Source organism: Coregonus lavaretus (assembly GCF_964263955.1).
Source record: "Coregonus lavaretus genome assembly, chromosome: 24".
In the NCBI taxonomy this organism is placed as follows: Eukaryota; Metazoa; Chordata; class Actinopteri; order Salmoniformes; family Salmonidae; genus Coregonus; species Coregonus lavaretus.
Window position 1 is genome coordinate 9337579 of NC_140011.1, and position 19250 is coordinate 9356828.

At 44.6% G+C, this 19250-nt stretch overlaps 1 protein-coding gene across 2 annotated transcripts in view; it reads right to left on the reverse strand.

Annotated features, from left to right (window-relative positions):
• Positions 1-19250, reverse strand: part of LOC311099782 (noelin-like) — a gene marked incomplete at both ends in the record, with an annotated part of 56971 nt that overhangs the window by 5304 nt on the left and 32417 nt on the right. For both annotated transcript variants that reach the window (XM_084140529.1, XM_084140528.1), the window contains 2 exons: positions 8860-8966; positions 18922-19141. In XM_084140529.1, coding sequence (XP_083996655.1) covers positions 8860-8966; positions 18922-19141 — 327 coding nt within the window. The remainder of the gene's footprint in view (positions 1-8859; positions 8967-18921; positions 19142-19250) is intronic.

Consider the following 19250-nt stretch of genomic DNA (forward strand, 5'->3'; position numbering starts at 1 on the left):
CCACCAAGAATCTTCCTAGAGCTGGCCGCCCGGCCAAACTGAGCAATCGGGGGAGAAGGGCCTTGGTCAGGGAGGTGACCAAGAACCCGATGGACACTATGACAGAGCTCCAGAGTTCCTCTGAGGAGATGGGAGAACCTTCCAGAAGGACAACCATCTCTTCAGCACTCCACTAATCAGGCCTTTATGGTAGAGTGGCCAGACGGAAGCCACTCCTCAGTAAAAGGCACATGACAGCCCGCTTGGAGTTTGCCAAAAGGCACCAAAAGACTCTCAGACCATGAGAAACAAGATTCTCTGGTCTGATGAAACCAAGATTGAACTCTTTGTCCTAAATGCCAAGCATTACATCTGGAGGAAACCTGGCACCATCCCTATGGTGTAGCATAGTGGTGGCAGCATCATGCTGTGGGGATGTTTTTCAGCAGCAGGGACTGGGAGACTAGCAAAGATGAACTGAGCAAAGTACAGAGAGATCCTTAATGAAAACCTGCTCCAGAGTGCTCAGGGCCTCAGACTGGAGCGAAGGTTCACCTTTCAACAGGACAACGACCCTAAGCACACAGCCAAGACAACGTAGGAGTGGCTTCGGGACAAGTCTCTGAATGTCTTTGAGTGACCCAGCCAGAGCACAGACTTGAACCGGATCTAACATCTCTGGAGAGACCTGAAAATAGCTGTGCAGCAACGCTCCGCATCCAACCTGACAGAGCTTGAGAGGATCTGCAGAGAAGAATGGGAGAAACTCCCCAAATACAGGTGTGCCAAGCTTGTAGCGTCATACCCAAGAAGACTCAAGGCTGTAATCGCTGCCAAAGGTGCATCAACAAAGTACTGAGTAAAGGGTCTGAATACTTATGTAAATGTGATATTTCCGGGGGGTTTTCTTCATAAATTAGCAAAAATGTCTAAAAACCTGCTTTTGCTTTGTCATTATGGGGTATTGTGTGTAGCTAGATGAGGGAAAATTAATTAATCAATTTTAGAATAAGGATGTAACCTAACAAAATGTGGAAAAAGTCAAGGGGTCTGAATACTTTCCGAAGGGTGTGTGTCTGTGCGTGTGTGTGTGTGTCTGTGTGTGTGTGTGCATGTGTTTGTGTGTGTGTGTGTGTGTGTCTAAGCCAGTGTTGTGTTCGAGACCACCTAAAGCAAAACTGATTCAAGACCAGAGCAAATTGAGTCCGAGTCAAGACCAAGATCGGAGGGGGGGCGAGACCGAGGCCAGACCGAGACCGGGAGGGGGACAAGGGGTGCGAGAATGAGTCAAGACCGAGACCAGATCAATGCGAGTCCAATTCAAGACCATGATTGTAATTTTGTCACATCACCACATAATAAGAGTTAAAAATATCCAGTATTTCTGTGTTCATATTTCAGAAGAACATATGGATTCTTTAGACATTCAGAATAGTGAAAAAATGCATGCTGAGGGAATATAAAGCCACCCTACAAATTACTACTAACCGAAACACAGTGGGGAACAATGGGCCTTCTACACCTTCAGAGAAGGGCTAATGATTTATAAATTAATGATTATAATAATATAATAATAATGATAATTATAATATTATTTTAAATAATGCTCTGATTTAATCTCCTCAGTTTTTGTTGGGGTTAACACGTTTGCTCTCTGGGGAGATAAATCTAGCTAGCTAAGTCAGCCATTGGCTAGGCCGTCAGAAGCTAGATAAAGGCATCTGCCATTCAACTATATTAGGGCAAAATTTTTGAAGTGACAGCGGAATCAAGCAATCACATTTTGACTTAATGAGTGGGACCGTTTTTACAAAAACATATGGAAACTTTTGTGAAAATTCGTTTTGATAATTAATAGACACTGCAGTAAATAAAACCAAATAAAAACATCTGTCTTGTCCAGGACCGGAGTCTACACAGACCGGTGCACTATAGCCAATCAGAGCTATAGTAGGCCTTTATACAAACAAGCCATTTGCCACAAGGGCCTGCCATCATTCACTTTGAACTGGACTGTGTGTTTACAGGCAGTTACAACAATGTGACTTTAGATCATTAGAATGCATTCTCCAAAAGCCACAAAATACACCTGAATGAACTTCTGCAAATACTGTATGCAGTGGTGGAAAAAGTACCCAATTGTCATACTTGAGTAAAAGTAAAAATACCTTAATAGAAAATGGTTTTAAATATACTTAAGTATCAAAAGTAAAAGTAAAAGTATAAATTATTTAAAATTCCTTATATTAAGCAAACCAGATGGCACCATTTTCTTTTTTCTTTTTTTACGGATAGCCAGGGGCACACTCCAACACTCAGACATAATTTATAAAACCAAGCATGTGTTTAGTGAGTATGCCAGATCAAAGGCAGTAGGGGTGACAAGGGATGTTCTCTTGATAAGTGTGTGAAACAGACAATTTTCCTGTCCTGCTAAGCATTCAAAATGTATCGAGTACTTTTGGGAAAATATATGAAGTAAAAGTACATTATTTTCTTTAGGAATGTAGTTGAAGTTAAAGTAAAAGTTGTCAAAAATATAAATAGTAAAGTAAAGTACATATACCCCAAAAAACTACTTAAGTAGTACTTTCAAGTATTTTTACTTAAGTACTTTACACCACTGACTGTATGTAAACACCACGGGAGTCCTCTAACATTTGGGAACTTTACAGTTCTATTGATCAAACAACCATGAAAAGGTAGGCTCTCTCTCCCTCAGTTATGCACATCAACAACAACAAGATCAACAACTATTGCTAGCCAGAGCAAGATGAGCTAAAAACCTAATGAAGGAACATTTGATAAACCCTCAAACTTTTTCAGCTAGTTGGCTGTCAAAATTGCAGTGGGTGGGCCTCTGTCGACCCAGGCCCATCCATGTCTACGCCCCTGATAAAAACAGTGCATGATGACAATTGCGCATCACAAATAGCCTACTAACCAACACTTCGGACTAAACTTGTTCAATACGTGGTTTGCAAACCCATTGTTGCATTACTTTGCATTTACTGGTTGATATCATAGGTTGAAACGTCTTTCATACCCTACCGGCTACCGATGTCATTCTTCTGGGAGCTGCTCCATGCCAAAACCAGTTGAGAGCTGCACACTCTTGCTGCCTGCAGATGATATTCTGCTGAAACTAGGCTATATGTGCGGCGAGCATATTCATATATTTCACGTGCTTTGTGATTGTGTAGGCTACTTTGTGCATGATTTGTCTATTGTACTACATAATTGATAAATTGCATACCTCCACTACACTACTTTGATACGCATCAGTGGGGATTAAGAAGTGAGTATATGCAATGCCCACTGAAAAAAAAGTTGGTATACGGCTTATACCTGTGTATACCCTCTACTACACCACTGGCCCTTTGTGTTTAAAAAAAAGTGCATTCTCCTACATGAGTGTGCTGGTATTACGGTTGCTGTCCTTTCAGAATCACAAACCTGTCACACACTGAAGGCCTACAGGTTCGCCACTGCGTAAACATGTCTATAATAGATATATAGGCTGTTAAGATATGAATGTATATATTTGGCCTGGAGAAGTGGTTTTATGCACTGACTGAATGGAAGCTGATAATTATGAGTTTTTTTACTCTGCTGGTCTCGGCTGGTCCCAGGAAGAAATTACGAGTCTTCACTGTCCGAGACCGGTGTAATTCTCCTGTCCTATCTGGTGTCCTGTGTTAATGTAAGTATGCTCCCTCTAATTCTCACTCTCGGACGTGCTACCTTGTCCCGTACCTGCTGTTTTCGACTCTCCCTCTCTCTCTCTCTACCGCACCTGCTGTCTTGACCTCTGAATGCTCGGCTATGAAAAGCCAACTGACATTTACTCCTGAGGTGCTGACCTGTTGCACCCTCTACAACCACTGTGATTAATATTTGACCATGCTGGTCATCTATGAAGGTTTGAACATCTTGAAGAATAATCTGGATTTAATGGCCATGTACTCTTATAATCTCCACCTGGCAGAGCCAGATGAGGACTGGCTACCCCTCAGAGCCTGGTTCCTCTTTAGGTTTCTTCCTAGGTTTCTGCCTTTCTAAGGAGCTTTTCCAAGCCACTGTGTTTCTACATCTGCATTGCTGGCTGTTTGGGGTTTTAGGCTGGGTCTCTGTATAAATACTTTGTGGCATCTGCTGATGAACACGGACATGAATTATCTGTTTAGTGTGCTAACACACTCTTGGCAGTTTGTTGTAACCAAGTATTGGTGCTAAATTGTGTGTTAATGGATGCCAGCTTGCTAGTTAGCTATGGCGTCATAGCTTGTGGGTAGTTACTGTAGGTTGGCAGTGTCTTCGGCCGTGCCGGCTGTAGCACGAAGCGAGCTAACTTGCCGTTTTTCGAACAGAGTCAGAGTCAACACAGTAGCCATTGTGTGCCGGGTGTAGCACGAAGCTAGCTAGCTAGCCGTTCTTCAAACAAAGTCAACACAGTGGCCATTGCTAGCTACCCAACACGACCAGCTAACTGTACTGTAGTAGCTAAATACAATATACTTGTCCTAGCTAGCCAACGTTTAATCATTGCTGCGTCATGAAAGGAACTTGACACAGACACGAATGATCTGTTTAGTGTGTTATCACACTATTGGTGTGTCTTGGCAGTGTCTTCGGCCGTGCCGGCTGTAGCACGAAGCGAGCTAACTAGCCGTTTTTTCGAACAGAGTCAGAGTCAACACAATAGCCATTGTGTGCCGGGTGTAGCACGAAGCTAGCTAGCTAGCCGTTCTTCAAACAAAGTCAACACAGTGGCCATTGCTAGCTACCCAACACGACCAGCTAACTGTACTGTAGTAGCTAAATACAATATACTTGTCCTAGCTAGCCAACGTTTAATCATTGCTGCGTCATGAAAGGAACTTGACACAGACACGAATGATCTGTTTAGTGTGTTATCACACTATTGGTGTGTCTTGGCAGTGTCTTCGGCCGTGCCGGCTGTAGCACGAAGCGAGCTAACTAGCCGTTTTTTCGAACAGAGTCAGAGTCAACACAATAGCCATTGTGTGCCGGGTGTAGCACGAAGCTAGCTAGCTAGCCGTTCTTCAAACAAAGTCAACACAGTGGCCATTGCTAGCTACCCAACACGACCAGCTAACTGTACGGAAGTAGCTAAATACAATATACTTGTCCTAGCTAGCCAACGTTTAATCATTGCTGCGTCATGAAAGGAACTTGACACAGACACGAATGATCTGTTTAGTGTGTTATCACACTATTGGTGGTTTGTTGTGACCAAGTGTTGGTGCTAAACTGTGTGTTACTGGATGCTAGCATGCTAGTTAGCTAGTTAACACACTATTGGTGGTTTGTTGTGACCAAGTGTTGGTGCTAAACTGTGTGTTAAACTGTGTGTTATTGGATGCTAGCATGCTAGTTAGATATGGTGTCATAGTTAGCTAGCTGAATAAAGTGGGTTGAGTCTATTCCTTTAAACATTGAACCGCTGTGGTTCACAACAATTCTGATTTCTAAAGGTGGAAGCTGGGAGAGTTTTTGTTCGGGTGGTTCAGTGAAACAATTTTAGTTTCTGAGGTAGAAGTTTTTGGTGAGGGAGGCCCTGCTCTCTCCTCTCCCAGATGCTTAGCTCATTTCATTCCGATCTCCTCTGCATTTTTGTAGCCATTTGCTACAGCCTGTCAACTATGCCTCTGCCTATCCCTGTTCTCTCCTCTCTGCACAGGCTACACAAACGCACCACACCGCGCGGCTGCTGCCTCTCTAACCTGGTGGTCCCTGCACGCACCCCACACCTGGAGTTCCAGGTCGCAGGCAGCCTCTGGAACTGCCGTTCTGCTGCCAACAAAGCTGACTTCATCCCAGCCTATGCCAACCTCCAGTCCCTCGACTTCCTGGCGCTGACGGAAACATGGATCACCACTGAAAACACTGCTACTCCTACTGCTCTCTCCTCGTCTGACCATGTGTTCTCGCATACCCCGAGAGCATCTGGTCAGAGGGGTGGTGGTACAGGAATCCTCATCTCTCCCAAGTGGACATTCTAAATTTTTCCCCTAACCCATCTGTCTATCTCCTCATTTGAATTCCATGCTGTCACAGTCACTAGCCCATTTAAGCTTAATATCCTTGTCATCTATCGCCCTCCAGGTTCCCTTGGAGAGTTCATCAATGAGCTTGACGCCTTGATAAGTTCCTTTCCTGAGGATGGCTCACCCCTCACAGTTTTGGGGGATTTCAACCTCCCTATGTCCACATTTGACTCATTTCTCTCTGCCTCCTTCTTTCCACTCCTCTCCTCTTTTGACCTCACCCTCTCACCGTCCCCCCCTACTCACAAGGCAGGCAATACGCTTGACCTCATCTTCACTAGATGCTGCTCCTCTACTAATCTCACTGCAACTCCCCTCCATGTCTCCGACCACTACTTTGTTTCCTTTTCTCTCTCGCTCTCCTCCCACACTACTCACTCTGCCCCTACACAGATGGTAATGCGCCGCCGCAACCTTCGCTCTCTCTCTCCCACTACTCTCTCCTCTTCCATCCTATCATCTCTTCCCTCTGCTCAATCCTTCTCCCTCCAATCTCCTGATTCTGCCTACTCAACCCTCCTCTCCTCCCTTTCTGCATCCTTTGACTCTCTGTGTCCCCTATCCTCCCGGCCGGCTCGGTCCTCCCCTCCAGCTCCGTGGCTTGATGACTCATTGCGAGCTCACAGAACAGAGCTCCGGGCAGCGGAGCGGAAATGGAAGAAAACTAAACTCCCTGCCGACCTGGCATCTTTTCACTCCCTCCTCTCTACATTTTCTTCATCTGTTTCTGCTGCTAAGGCCACCTTCTACCACTCTAAATTCCAAGCATCTGCCTCTAACCCTAGGAAGCTCTTTGCCACATTTTCCTCCCTCCTGAATCCTCCACCCCCCCCCCCCCCTCCTCTCTCTCTGTGGATGACTTCGTCAACCACTTTGAAAAGAAGGTTGACGACATCCGATCCTCGTTTGTTAAGTCTAATGACACTGCTGGTCCTGCTCACACTGCCCTACCCTATGCTTTGACTTCTTTCTCCCCTCTCTCTCCAGATAAAATCCTGCGACTTGTGACTGCAGGCCGCCCAACAACCTGCCCGCTTGACCCCATCCCCTCCTCCCTTCTCCAGACCATCTCCGGTGACCTTCTCCCCTACCTCACCTCGCTGATCAACTCATCCTTGACCGCTGGCCATGTCCCTTCCGTCTTCAAGAGAGCGAGAGTTGCTCCCCTTCTCAAAAAACCAACACTCGACCCCACTGATGTCAACAACTACAGACCAGTATCCCTTCTTTCTTTTATTTCCAAAACTATTGAGCGTGCCGTCTTTAGCCAACTCTCTTGCTATCTCTCTCAGAATGACCTTCTTGATCCAAACCAATCAGGTTTCAGGACTGGTCATTCAACTGAGACTGCTCTTCTCTGTGTCACGGAGACTCTCCGCACTGCTAAAGCTAACTCTCTCTCCTCTGCTCTTGTCCTTCTAGACCTGTCTGCTGCCTTTGATACTGTGAACCATCAGATCCTCCTCTCCACCCTCTCCGAGCTGGGCATCTCCGGCGCGGCTCACTCCTGGATTGCGTCCTACCTGACCGGTCGCTCCTACCAAGTGGCGTGGCGAGAAGCTGTCTCCGCACCACGTGCTCTCACCACTGGTGTCCCCCAGGGCTCAGTTCTAGGCCCTCTCCTTTTCTCCCTATACACCAAGTCACTTGGCTCTGTCATATCCTCACATGGTCTCTCCTATCATTGCTACGCTGACGATACACAACTAATCTTCTCCTTTCCCCCTTCTGATAACCAGGTGGCGAATCGCATCTCTGCATGTCTGGCAGACATATCAGTATGGATGACGGATCACCACCTCAAGCTGAACCCTGGCAAGACGGAGCTGCTCTTCCTCCCGGGGAAGGACTGCCCGTTCCATGATCTCGCCATCACGGTTGACAACTCCGCTGTGTCCTCCTCCCAGAGTGCGAAGAGCCTAGGCGTGACCCTGGACAACACCCTGTCGTTCTCCGCCAACATCAAGGCGGTGACCCGCTCCTGCAGGTTCATGCTCTACAACATTCGGAGAGTACGACCATGCCTTACACAGGAAGCGGCACAGGTCCTAATCCAGGCACTTGTCATCTCCCGTCTGGACTACTGCAACTCGCTGTTGGCTGGCCTCCCTGCCTGTGCCATTAAACCCCTACAACTCATCCAGAATGCCGCAGCCCGTCTGGTGTTCAACCTTCCCAAGTTCTCTCACGTCACCCCCCTCCTCCGCACACTCCACTGGCTTCCAGTTGAAGCTCGCATCCGCTACAAGACCATGGTGCTTGCCTATGGAGCAGTGAGGGGAACGGCACCTCTGTACCTTCAGGCTCTGATCAGTCCCTACACCCAAACGAGGGCATTGCGTTCATCCACCTCTGGCCTGCTGGCTCCCCTTCCTCTGCGGAAGCATAGTTCCCGCTCAGCCCAGTCAAAACTGTTCGCTGCTCTGGCACCCCAATGGTGGAACAAGCTCCCTCACGACGCCAGGACAGCGGAGTCACTCACCACCTTCCGGAGACATTTGAAACCCCACCTCTTTAAGGAATACCTGGGATAGGATAAAGTAATCCTTCTACCCCCCCCCCCCCCCCCCCCCCCAAATTGTAAAGTGGTTATCCCACTGGCTATAGGGTGAACGCACCAATTTGTGAGTCGCTCTGGCTAAGAGCGTCTGCTAAATGACGTTAATGTGCCCTTGAGCAAGGCACTTAACCCTAATTGCTCCTGTAAGTCGCTCTGGATAAGAGCGTCTGCTAAATGACTAAAATGTAAATGTAAATGTAATGTAAAAAGGGCTTTATAAAAAAATTTGATTCATTGTCTGTGTCTTACCCGTGTATCTCCCTCCGGCGCTGCAGGGTCGGTCATCCAGGATCCGAATCTGGATCCAGACGTCTTGATGGTGACAGGATCACTGATACCCGTCAACTTCCCACATGCTGTGAAGGAATAACGAACATAGAAATACCTCTCATAGATACATATACTTCTCATAGATTCAGCATTCAAGGGCACATCTGTATGATTTATATTGTCTAGCGTGCTGTAATAAAGAAAGCATCTTGTACTTGCACATAATAGCATAATTTACAAAACATTCACTTGTAGCCTTCATTCACAAAAGGAGAATGGAATGTGTGTGTTTTATTGCTGTGTGTGTCTATGTTCGTTCCTCCATCTGTCTGTCATCCTGAGAGAATAGAGGTAATGGTCTTTGGTATTCTGTGCTTATGTTTGTGTCTGTGATTTAATTGTTATTCCAGTTGTGTAGGATTGTGCTGTTGCTCCTGCTTCTATTTGTTCTAAACTGTGTGAGCTGAGCATATTGTTAATTAGGCTTGATTGAGGTGTTAATATGAAGTTGACATATCTAGCGCTGAATGCTCGGCTGTGCCTCCCTCCCTGATGACAGCCAGGTAGTTGGACTAATGGGCTGTTTCCTTTAAACAGATGGGGAACAACCTCGTTCCAGTGGTTAGATCTTAATGTTAACTAAAGAGCAAACAGCTCAAACACACTGAGATTATGGTTCATTCATTTGAAAGGCAATATTTTGTTAAATGGATTTAACGCTTTGTTTGATGAATTGAAGGTGAATTAGATCATTTTTGATGAGTTTATTTATATCACTGAACTTGTTTAGTATGCTAATGGAAAACAATATACAGTGGGGGAAAAAAGTATTTAGTCAGCCACCAATTGTGCAAGTTCTCCCACTTAAAAAGATGAGAGAGGCCTGTAATTTTCATCATAGGTACACGTCAACTATGACAGACAAAATCCAGAAAATCACATTGTAGGATTTTTTATGAATTTCTTTGCAAATTATGGTGGAAAATAAGTATTTGGTCAATAACAAAAGTTTCTCAATACTTTGTTATATACCCTTTGTTGGCAATGACACAGGTCAAACGTTTTCTGTAAGTCTTCACAAGGTTTTCACACACTGTTGCTGGTATTTTGGCCCATTCCTCCATGCAGATCTCCTCTAGAGCAGTGATGTTTTGGGGCTGTCGCTGGGCAACACGGACTTTCAACTCCCTCCAAAGATTTTCTATGGGGTTGAGATCTGGAGACTGGCTAGGCCACTCCAGGACCTTGAAATGCTTCTTACGAAGCCACTCCTTCGTTGCCCAGGCGGTGTGTTTGGGATCATTGTCATGCTGAAAGACCCAGCCACGTTTCATCTTCAATGCCCTTGCTGATGGAAGGAGGTTTTCACTCAATATCTCACGATACATGGCCCCATTCATTCTTTCCTTTACACGGATCAGTCGTCCTGGTCCCTTTGCAGAAAAACAGCCCCAAAGCATGATGTTTCCACCCCCATGCTTCACAGTAGGTATGGTGTTATTTGGATGCAACTCAGCATTCTTTGTCCTCCAAACACGACGAGTTGAGTTTTTACCAAAAAGTTCTATTTTGGTTTCATCTGACCATATGACATTCTCCCAATCCTCTTCTGGATCATCCAATTGCACTCTAGCAAACTTCAGACGGGCCTGGACATGTACTGGCTTAAGCAGGGGGTCACGTCTTGCACTGCAGGATTTGAGTCCCTGGCGGCGTAGTGTGTTACTGATGGTAGGCTTTGTTACTTTGGTCCTAGCTCTCTGCAGGTCATTCACTAGGTCCCCCCGTGTGGTTCTGGGATTTTTGCTCACCGTTCTTGTGATCATTTTGACCCCACGGGGTGAGATCTTGCGTGGAGCCCCAGATCGAGGGAGATCATCAGTGGTCTTGTATGTCTTCCATTTCCTAATAATTGCTCCCACAGTTGATTTCTTCAAACCAAGCTGCTTATCTATTGCAGATTCAGTCTTCCCAGCCTGGTGCAGGTCTACAATTTTGTTTCTGTTGTCCTTTGACAGATCTTTGGTCTTGGCCATAGTGGAGTTTGGAGTGTGACTGTTTGAGGTTGTGGACAGTTGTCTTTTATACTGATAACAAGTTCAAACAGGTGCCATTAATACAGGTAACGAGTGGAGGACAGAGGAGCCTCTTAAAGAATAAGTTACAGGTCTGTGAGAGCCAGAAATCCTGCTTGTTTGTAGGTGACCAAATACTTATTTTCCACCATAATTTGCAAATAAATTCATTAAAAATCCTACAATGTGATTTTCTGGATTTTTTAAAATCATTTTGTCTGTCATAGTTGACGTGTACCTATGATGAAAATTACAGGCCTCTCTCATTTTTTTAAGTGGGAGAACTTGCACAATTGGTGGCTGACTAAATACTTTTTTTCCCCACTGTATATAACAATTTAAAAGGTCTAATTCTCTCTCTATGCTTCTCTCTCTCTCTCTCTATGCTTCTCTCTCTCTATGCTTCTCTCTCTATGCTTCTCTCTCTCTATGCTTCTCTCTCTCTATGCTTCTCTCTCTCTGTGCTTCTCTCTCTATGCTTCTCTCTCTATGCTTCTCTCTCTATGCTTCTCTCTCTATGCTTCTCTCTCTCTATGCTTCTCTCTCTATGCTTCTCTCTCTCTATGCTTCTCTCGCTCTATGCGTCTCTCTCTCTATGCTTCTCTCTCTATGCTTCTCTCTCTTTGCTTCTCTCTCTTTATGCTTCTCTCCCTATGCTTCTCTCTCCCTATGCTTCTCTCTCTCTATGCTTCTCTCTTTATGCGTCTCTCTCTCTATGCTTCTCTCTCTCTATGCCTCACTCTCTATGCTTCTCTCTCTCTATGCTTCTCTCTCTATGCTTCTCTCTATTCCTTTATCCCGCTCGCTCCCTCCTTCTCCAATTCTCTGTCTGGCACTAAAGTGGTTGTGAAATGCAGTTATGTGATGGAGTCATAGAATCCAGATTAGATTTTTGCTCCTTCTTTTCATTTCACCACCCTCAGTCTCTCTCACATGTCCATCTTCACCCCTCACAATTTCTATGACAACTGTATTCCTTTTTCACAGTCACACTTTGAAAACATCTGCAGCAGCGAGACAAACACAACATCACATGTGCAAACAAGCACCAATACTAGCAGCCCCTTACATAATACTTTGGTGGGAGTACCAGACTATAGTAATAATCTTTAGATCAACACCATTATCCCAGAAACCATAGACCCACTCCAATTTGCATACCGCCCCAACAGATCCACAGATGATGCAATCTCTATTACACTCCACACTGCCCTTTCACACCTGGACAAAAGGAACACCTATGTGAGAATGCTATTCATTGACTACAGCTCAGCGTTCATCACCATAGTGCCCTGAAACCTCATCACTAAGCTAAGGACCCTGGGACTAAACACCTCCCTCTGCAACTGGATCCTGGACTTTCTGACGGGCCGCCCCCAGGTGGTAAGGGTAGGTAACAACACGTCTGCCACACTGATCCTCAACACGGGGGCCCCTCAGGGGTGCGTGCTTAGTCCCCTCCTGTACTCCCTGTTCACCCATGACTGCATGGCCAGGCATGACTCCAACACCATCATTACGTTTTACGATGACACAACAGTGGTAGGCCTGATCACCGACAACGATAAGACAGCCTATTGGGAGGAGGTCAGAGACATGGCCGTGTGGTGCCAGGACAACCTCTCCCTAAACGTGATCAAGACAAAGGAGATGATTGTGGACTACAGGAAAAAGAAGAGGACCGAGCACGCCCCCATTCTCATAGACAGGGCTGTAGTGGAGCAGGTTGAGAGCTTCAAGTTCCTTGGTGTCCATATAACCTACAAACTAACATGGTCCAAGCACACCAAGACAGTCGTGAAGAGGGCAAGACAAAACCTATTCCCCTTAAGGAGACTGAAAATATTTGGTATGGGTCCTCAGATCCTCAAAAGGTTCTACAGCTGTACCATCGAGAGCATCCTGACTGGTTGCGTCACTGCCTGGTATGGCAACTGCTCGGCCTCCGACCGCAAGGCACTACAGAGGGTAGTGCATACGGCCCAGTACATCACTGGGGCCAAGCTTCCTGCCACCCAGGACCTCTATACCAGGCGGTGTCAGAGGAAGGCCCTAAAAATATAGCCTCGCTATTGTTATTTTACTGCTGCTCTTTAATTATTTGTAACTTTTATTTTATTTTTAGGTATTATTTCTTAAAACGGCATTGTTTGTTAAGGGTTTGTAAATAAGCATTTCACTGTAAGGTCTACACCTGTTGTATTCGGCGCATTTGACAAATAACATTTTATTTTATTTGATTACCTTTTGGTCTGGACCTCTGGGAGAGATATGCACATGAGGTCTAATCTAATCCCCTATTGGCCTGAATATGGCTCCAGCCAACCAGACTTAGACTAGGGGAAATCTCATGTAAATCACTACTAGACTATAGAATTGAAATTACCCAAACACCATCAGTCAGACATTGTGGAATGCAATGATGATTTGAGGATGATCAAATCAGTGAATGAATGTGGACACATAAGAGAGGGAACAGCCTGATCCTAGTGTGAAGGGGACAGAGATATTTCAGAGATAGAGAAGACTGGTTTTATTACCTTTAGGTTTTATATACTGAGCTGGGGTCAGAGAGAAGGACTATAGGAGAGAGTAGGAGGATTGTCTACTGAGACATAGAGAGAGAAAGAGAAAGGACAGCAGTGATAAAGTGGAAGATATAGCCATGATGTAATGTATACACTTAGAAAAAAGGGTACCACATGGTTATTCGGCTGTCCCCATAGGATAACCCTTTTTGATTCCAGGTAGAACCCATTTTTGGTTCCAGGTAGAACCCTTTTGGGTTGCATGTAGCACCCTCTGTGGAAAGAGTTCTAGCTGGAACCAAATAGGGTTCTTCAAAGGGTTCTCCTATGGGGGCAGCCGAAGAACCCTTTTAGGTTGTAGATAGAACCTTTTTTTCTAAGAGTGTAAATATAGAGAATAGAAAAGAGAGAGAGAGAGAGAGAGAGAGAGAGAGAGAGAGAGAGAGAGAGAGAGAGAGGGAGAGAGAGAGAGAGAGAGAGGGAGAGAGAGAGAGAGAGAGAGAGAGAGAGAGAGAGAGAGAGAGAGAGAGAGAGAGAGAGAGAGAGGGGGAGGGAGGGAAAGAGTGACTGTGTGTTTGAGAGAGAGAATAAGAGAGAAAGGGAGAAGGAGAGTGATGGAGAAAGATGTGTCTGGGGGCTATGTGAAGCAGTGATAGAGAGGGAGATATAGGTATCTCGGGGCTAGGTGTAGCAGTGAAAGAGAGAGAGCTGTAGGTGCCTGGGGAGCTAAGTGAGATTGCCTTTCTGCTCTATCCATCAGTACGTGATGGTGTCGTTCCACTGCCTGTGATGTCACACACAGGAGTCAGACTTGGGTTCAGATACTATTTAAAATATTACACAAAAAATTGTGTTTGCTTTAGCCTGCATGAAGTGCCAGATGGGCGGGGTTTGCACTTTTGCAACTTGTCTAGCTCAATCAAGCCCAGCTAAAGAATTTGAAATTATATCAAATAGTATTTAAACCCAGGTCTGAAAGGAGCTGCTGCACGTCTCGCCCTGTCATGCAGAACGTCACCGGCACAACCAGAGCCAGGAGCACTACAGGGTGATTTATTTATTTGATTATATCCCTGTGAGATGCCATGTCCCTGTGATGGATGGCCATTGTGTCCCCAATGTCACAGCGCTGTTACTCTCTCTACCACAAAACAGCCTGAAGGAAAGGCCTTCAGCAATCCATTCTCGCTATCTCTCGCTCTCCTTCAGCTGTCTCTCTATCTCTATCCATCTGTCTCTCTCTCTATCGCACTCTCTATCTAGCTCTAACTCACCTTCTCTCTCTCTCTCTAGCTCTCTTTCTCTCCCTTTACCTGTCTCCTTCACTATTTATCCTTCACTCTGTCATGCTCACTCATTCCCTATGTCCCTCTCCATCACTCCCTCCTGTCTCTCATTTCCGGAGTCGCTCTCTCTCTGTCAGTCGCTCTATGATTTTGCATTTTTCTTTGTCTCTTATTCTCTCCCCACTCTCTCCCTCTCTCTCCCCCCTCCATTTGCTGTTTTCTGATGCAAACCTAGTTGTTTACCTTGCTCAGGTCAGTCCCAATGAGTATGAGTGTCCTGTGTTTCCTGTGTGAGTGGCTGCATAATGCGTTCAGTGGCTGTGTGTGTGTGAATTCCATTTAGTTCTGTTTTTTTCTGAGCCCAACTCGCTGTTTCTCTAGAGAGAAATCAAATAATTCACGAGAGAGTGGGACGCTGGGCTGAAGGGAGTTATAGTTTTCATTAAGCAAATATTCAACCTAGTTCAGCGTAGAAACATGGTAATTAACTACAATGACCATAATCCATTGCGGCTCGCACAGCGATGGATACACTATTGATGTACATTCTGAGTATTTTCGGTGAGCCGGCTCATTTGGCTTAAAAATTGATGTAAAACAATGAAAAAAATGCAAATCTCCAATGTAAAGCCCAAAAGGTAGGCTACCATTATGTCAGATTGTGAAAAGCGAGTGAAAAAATGTATTTGGGGGGGGCAAATTATTAGATGTTTTTAGGCACTGACAAAATCTGCGTGGACCAGATTGATGCGCTCTCCCTACTCTTTATTGTTTCTGCAGTGAGGATTCACCCTCTTTAGAGAATTATTTTGTAACTTATCTGAAGAAAAACATTGTTTTGAGCTCAAAAAGCAGTAGTAACAGTATGCAAATCAGGGAGCCAAACAACCCATCACTAGGATACACTTTTACGCCTGCTACGTTACATTAGATACACACAGACCGCATGAGAGAAGAAAGTACACAACACAACGAAGAGAGAGCGTGATAGAGACAGTTCGTGAAAGTATGCCTACTACTTTGAAGAACTAGTAAAACGATTTGGTCCGACAGCTCTGCAGCATACATAGGCAGGCTAGCCTAGCTAAATAAGATGACTAAAGACAGTAGGCCTACAGTTTGGGGAGCAGAGAGAACATTGTCTGGCTGTTTGTCTGCTACTGCCTGAGCAGAGATGAGATGATATACGGTACATTTAATTATTTCATAGTAATTTCCTATTTTTCTATTGATGTCTACCCAATGTGGACCTGACAGAGATAGTGGAATACTTCCAATGTTTTGGAAATTGAATGTTCACTTTTTTCTGGCTTTGGAATGTCCATTAAAAAGCTGTAAAATCATTTAATGTCATTATTTCGTAACTATACTGGGTGGACTGTCTCCTGCAGTTGTTTCTCTTCATCCTCACAGAACTCTACATAGATAAGAGGCTTTGCATGTGGATTGATCTCGTGTGTGTCCCAAATAGGGGGGGGGGGAGATAGAGAACATGAAATAGAAAATGAGGGAGAGTGTGTATGTTACAGAGAGTAGTGTGTGTGTGTTTAGCATATGTGTGACAGAATACGTTTATGAATAAGTTAATCACACCTCAAATTGGGCATAAGTTGTGCATACAACTCATCTATGTTGTCAATCAAATTCACCTATATCACATTGGCTAATTGGCTAACCAGAGGCTAGATTGAGGCAAACATATGGGATAATGAGTGTAAAATGGGACTAAACAAAGATGGGCCTGTAGAATATTGAGAAACAGGTGTTTTGAAACACCTGTGTGAAAGATACATACAGTCAGGTACATAAGTATTTGGACAGTGACACAATTTGCATCATTTTGGCTCTGTACTCCACCACAATGGATTTGAAAGGAAACAATCAAGATGTGCTTTAAGTGTAGACTTCCATCTTTAATTTAAGGGTTTTGTCAAAATTAGTGTATGAAGCGTGTAGGAATTACAACCATTTTAGACATAGTCCCGCAATTTTAGGAGCTCAAAAGTAATTGGACAAACTAACAATCATAAATTCACTTGTGAGTTTTAATGCTTGGTTGCAAATCCTTTGTAGTGAATGACTGCCTGAACTCTGGAACCCATAGACATCACCAGATGCTGGGTTTCTTCCCTGGTGATGCTCTGCCAGGCCTTTACTGCAGCGGTCTTCAGTTCCTGCTTGTTCTTGTGGCGTTTTGGCTTCAGTTTTGCCTTCAGCAAGTGAAATGTATGCTCAATTGGATTCAGGTCAGGTGATTGACTTGGCCACTGCAGAACATTCCACTTCTTTGCCTTAAAAAAGTTTTGGGTTGCTTTCCAGTATTCCTCGGGTCATTGTCCATCTGCACTGTGAAGCGCCGTCCAATGAGTTTTGAAGCATTTGGCTGAATCTGAGCAGATAATATAGCCCTAAACACTTCAGAATTCATCCTGCTGCTTTTGTCAGTAGTCACATCAGCAATAAATACAAGGGAACCAGTTCCATTGGCAGCCATAACACTACATTTACATTTTACATTTTAGTCATTTAGCAGACTCTCTTATCCAGAGCGACTTACAGTTAGTGAGTGCATACATTATTTAATTTTTATTTTTTCATACTGGCCCCATGGGAAACGAACCCACAACCATGGCGTTGCAAACGCCATGCTCTACCAACTGAGCTACATCCCTACCGGCCATTCCCTCCCCTACACTGGACGACGCTGGGCCAATTGTGCGCCGCCCCATGGGTCTCCCGGTTGCGGCCGGCTACAGCAGAGCCTGGATTCGAACCAGGATCTCTAGTGGCCTTAGACCACTGCGCCACTCGGGAGGCACTACCTCCACCATGCTTCACAGATGAGGTGGTATGCTTCGGATCATGAGCAGTTCCTTCCCTTCTCCATACTCTTCTCCTCCCATCATTCTGGTACAAGTTGATCTTTGTCTCATCTGTCCGTAAGATGTTGTTCCAGAACTCTACAGGCTTTTTTAGATGTTTTTTTGGCAAACTCTAATCTGGACTTCCTGTTTTTGAGGCTTACCAATGGTTTACATCTTGTGGTAAACCCTCTGTATAAACTCTGGTGAAGTCTTCTCTTGATTGTTTACTTTGACACAGATACACCGACCTCCTGGAGTGTATTCTTGATCTGGCCAACTGTTGTGAAGGGGTTTTTCTTCACCAGGGAAATAATTATTCTGTCATCCACCACAGTTGTTTTCCATGGTCTTCCGGGTCTTTTGGTGTTCCTGAGCTCACCAGTGCGTTCTTTCTTTTTAAGAATGTACAAAATAGTTGATTTGGCCACACCTAATGTTTTTGCTATCTCTCTGATGGGTTTGTTTAGATCTTTCAGCCTAATGATGGCTTGCTTCACTGGCAGTGACAGCTCTTTGAACTTCAAATTGAGGGTTAACGGCAACAGATTCCAAATGCAAATGCCACACTTTAAATAAACTCTAGACCTTTTTTCTGCTTACTTGTAAATGAACTAATGAGGGAATAACACACACCAGGCCATGGAACAGCTGAGCAGCCAATTGTCCAATTACTTTTGGTCCCTTAAAAAGGGAGGGACCACATATAAAAAGTGCTGCAATTCCTACACCGTTCACCCGATTTGGATGTAAATACCCTCAAATTAAAGCTGAAAGTCTGCACTTTCAGTTCACATTCAGTATTTAATTTCAACTCCAATATGCTGTGGTAGACAGCTAAAATAATAATAACTTGGTCAATGTCCAAATATTGATGGACCTGACTGCATAATGCATAGATCAAATGTATGTAATAGTATGTCTGCTCATGAGATTTCCAAAGAAGCTAAGGTGTGTTCCAATGAGTTAAAATAAGGATTGTGTGTTTCTTTTAAGGTGTATCAATTGCGTACATTGTATGCCTTGATGTTGAATGTTTCTGAGGTGAGTACTACATGTGCCCGAAGCTCTAACTTTAGTCTAAAACTATAAAGAACTTGTCCATGAACAATAGAAATGTGTAAAGGCTGTGTTTACACAGACAGCCAATTCTGATCTTTTGCCCAATTATTGACAAAAGATCTGATCTGATTGGTCAAAAGACCAATTATTGGCAAAATATCTGAATTGGGCTGCCTGTGTAAACGCAGCCATAGCGTGTGAGTGTGTGTCAGAAACTTTCTCAGCCTACCTAATTTTTGCATGCATGCTCGGAGTCTCTCCTCAAGATTTGACACTCTGCTGTGGAGTTCCTCGTAGTCATAGGCTCCCATCTCCTCCTGGAGCTCGCTTAGAACTGACGTCAGATTCTGGACCTCTTCCTTAAACTGCAATACCAATTTGGCATCGGCCTTGTACTCCTCCAACACGGGTATCAACGGCCTAAGCTCCTCCATTTTCACTTTTATGGCCTGAAAGGATTCAAATAAACTGGGTTCAGTGTCATGCTTGGCGACAAAAAAGAAGAAACTCCAAAAAAGTAAAAAAAAAAAAATGAGAAAACACCTTTCTGGCCCTGAC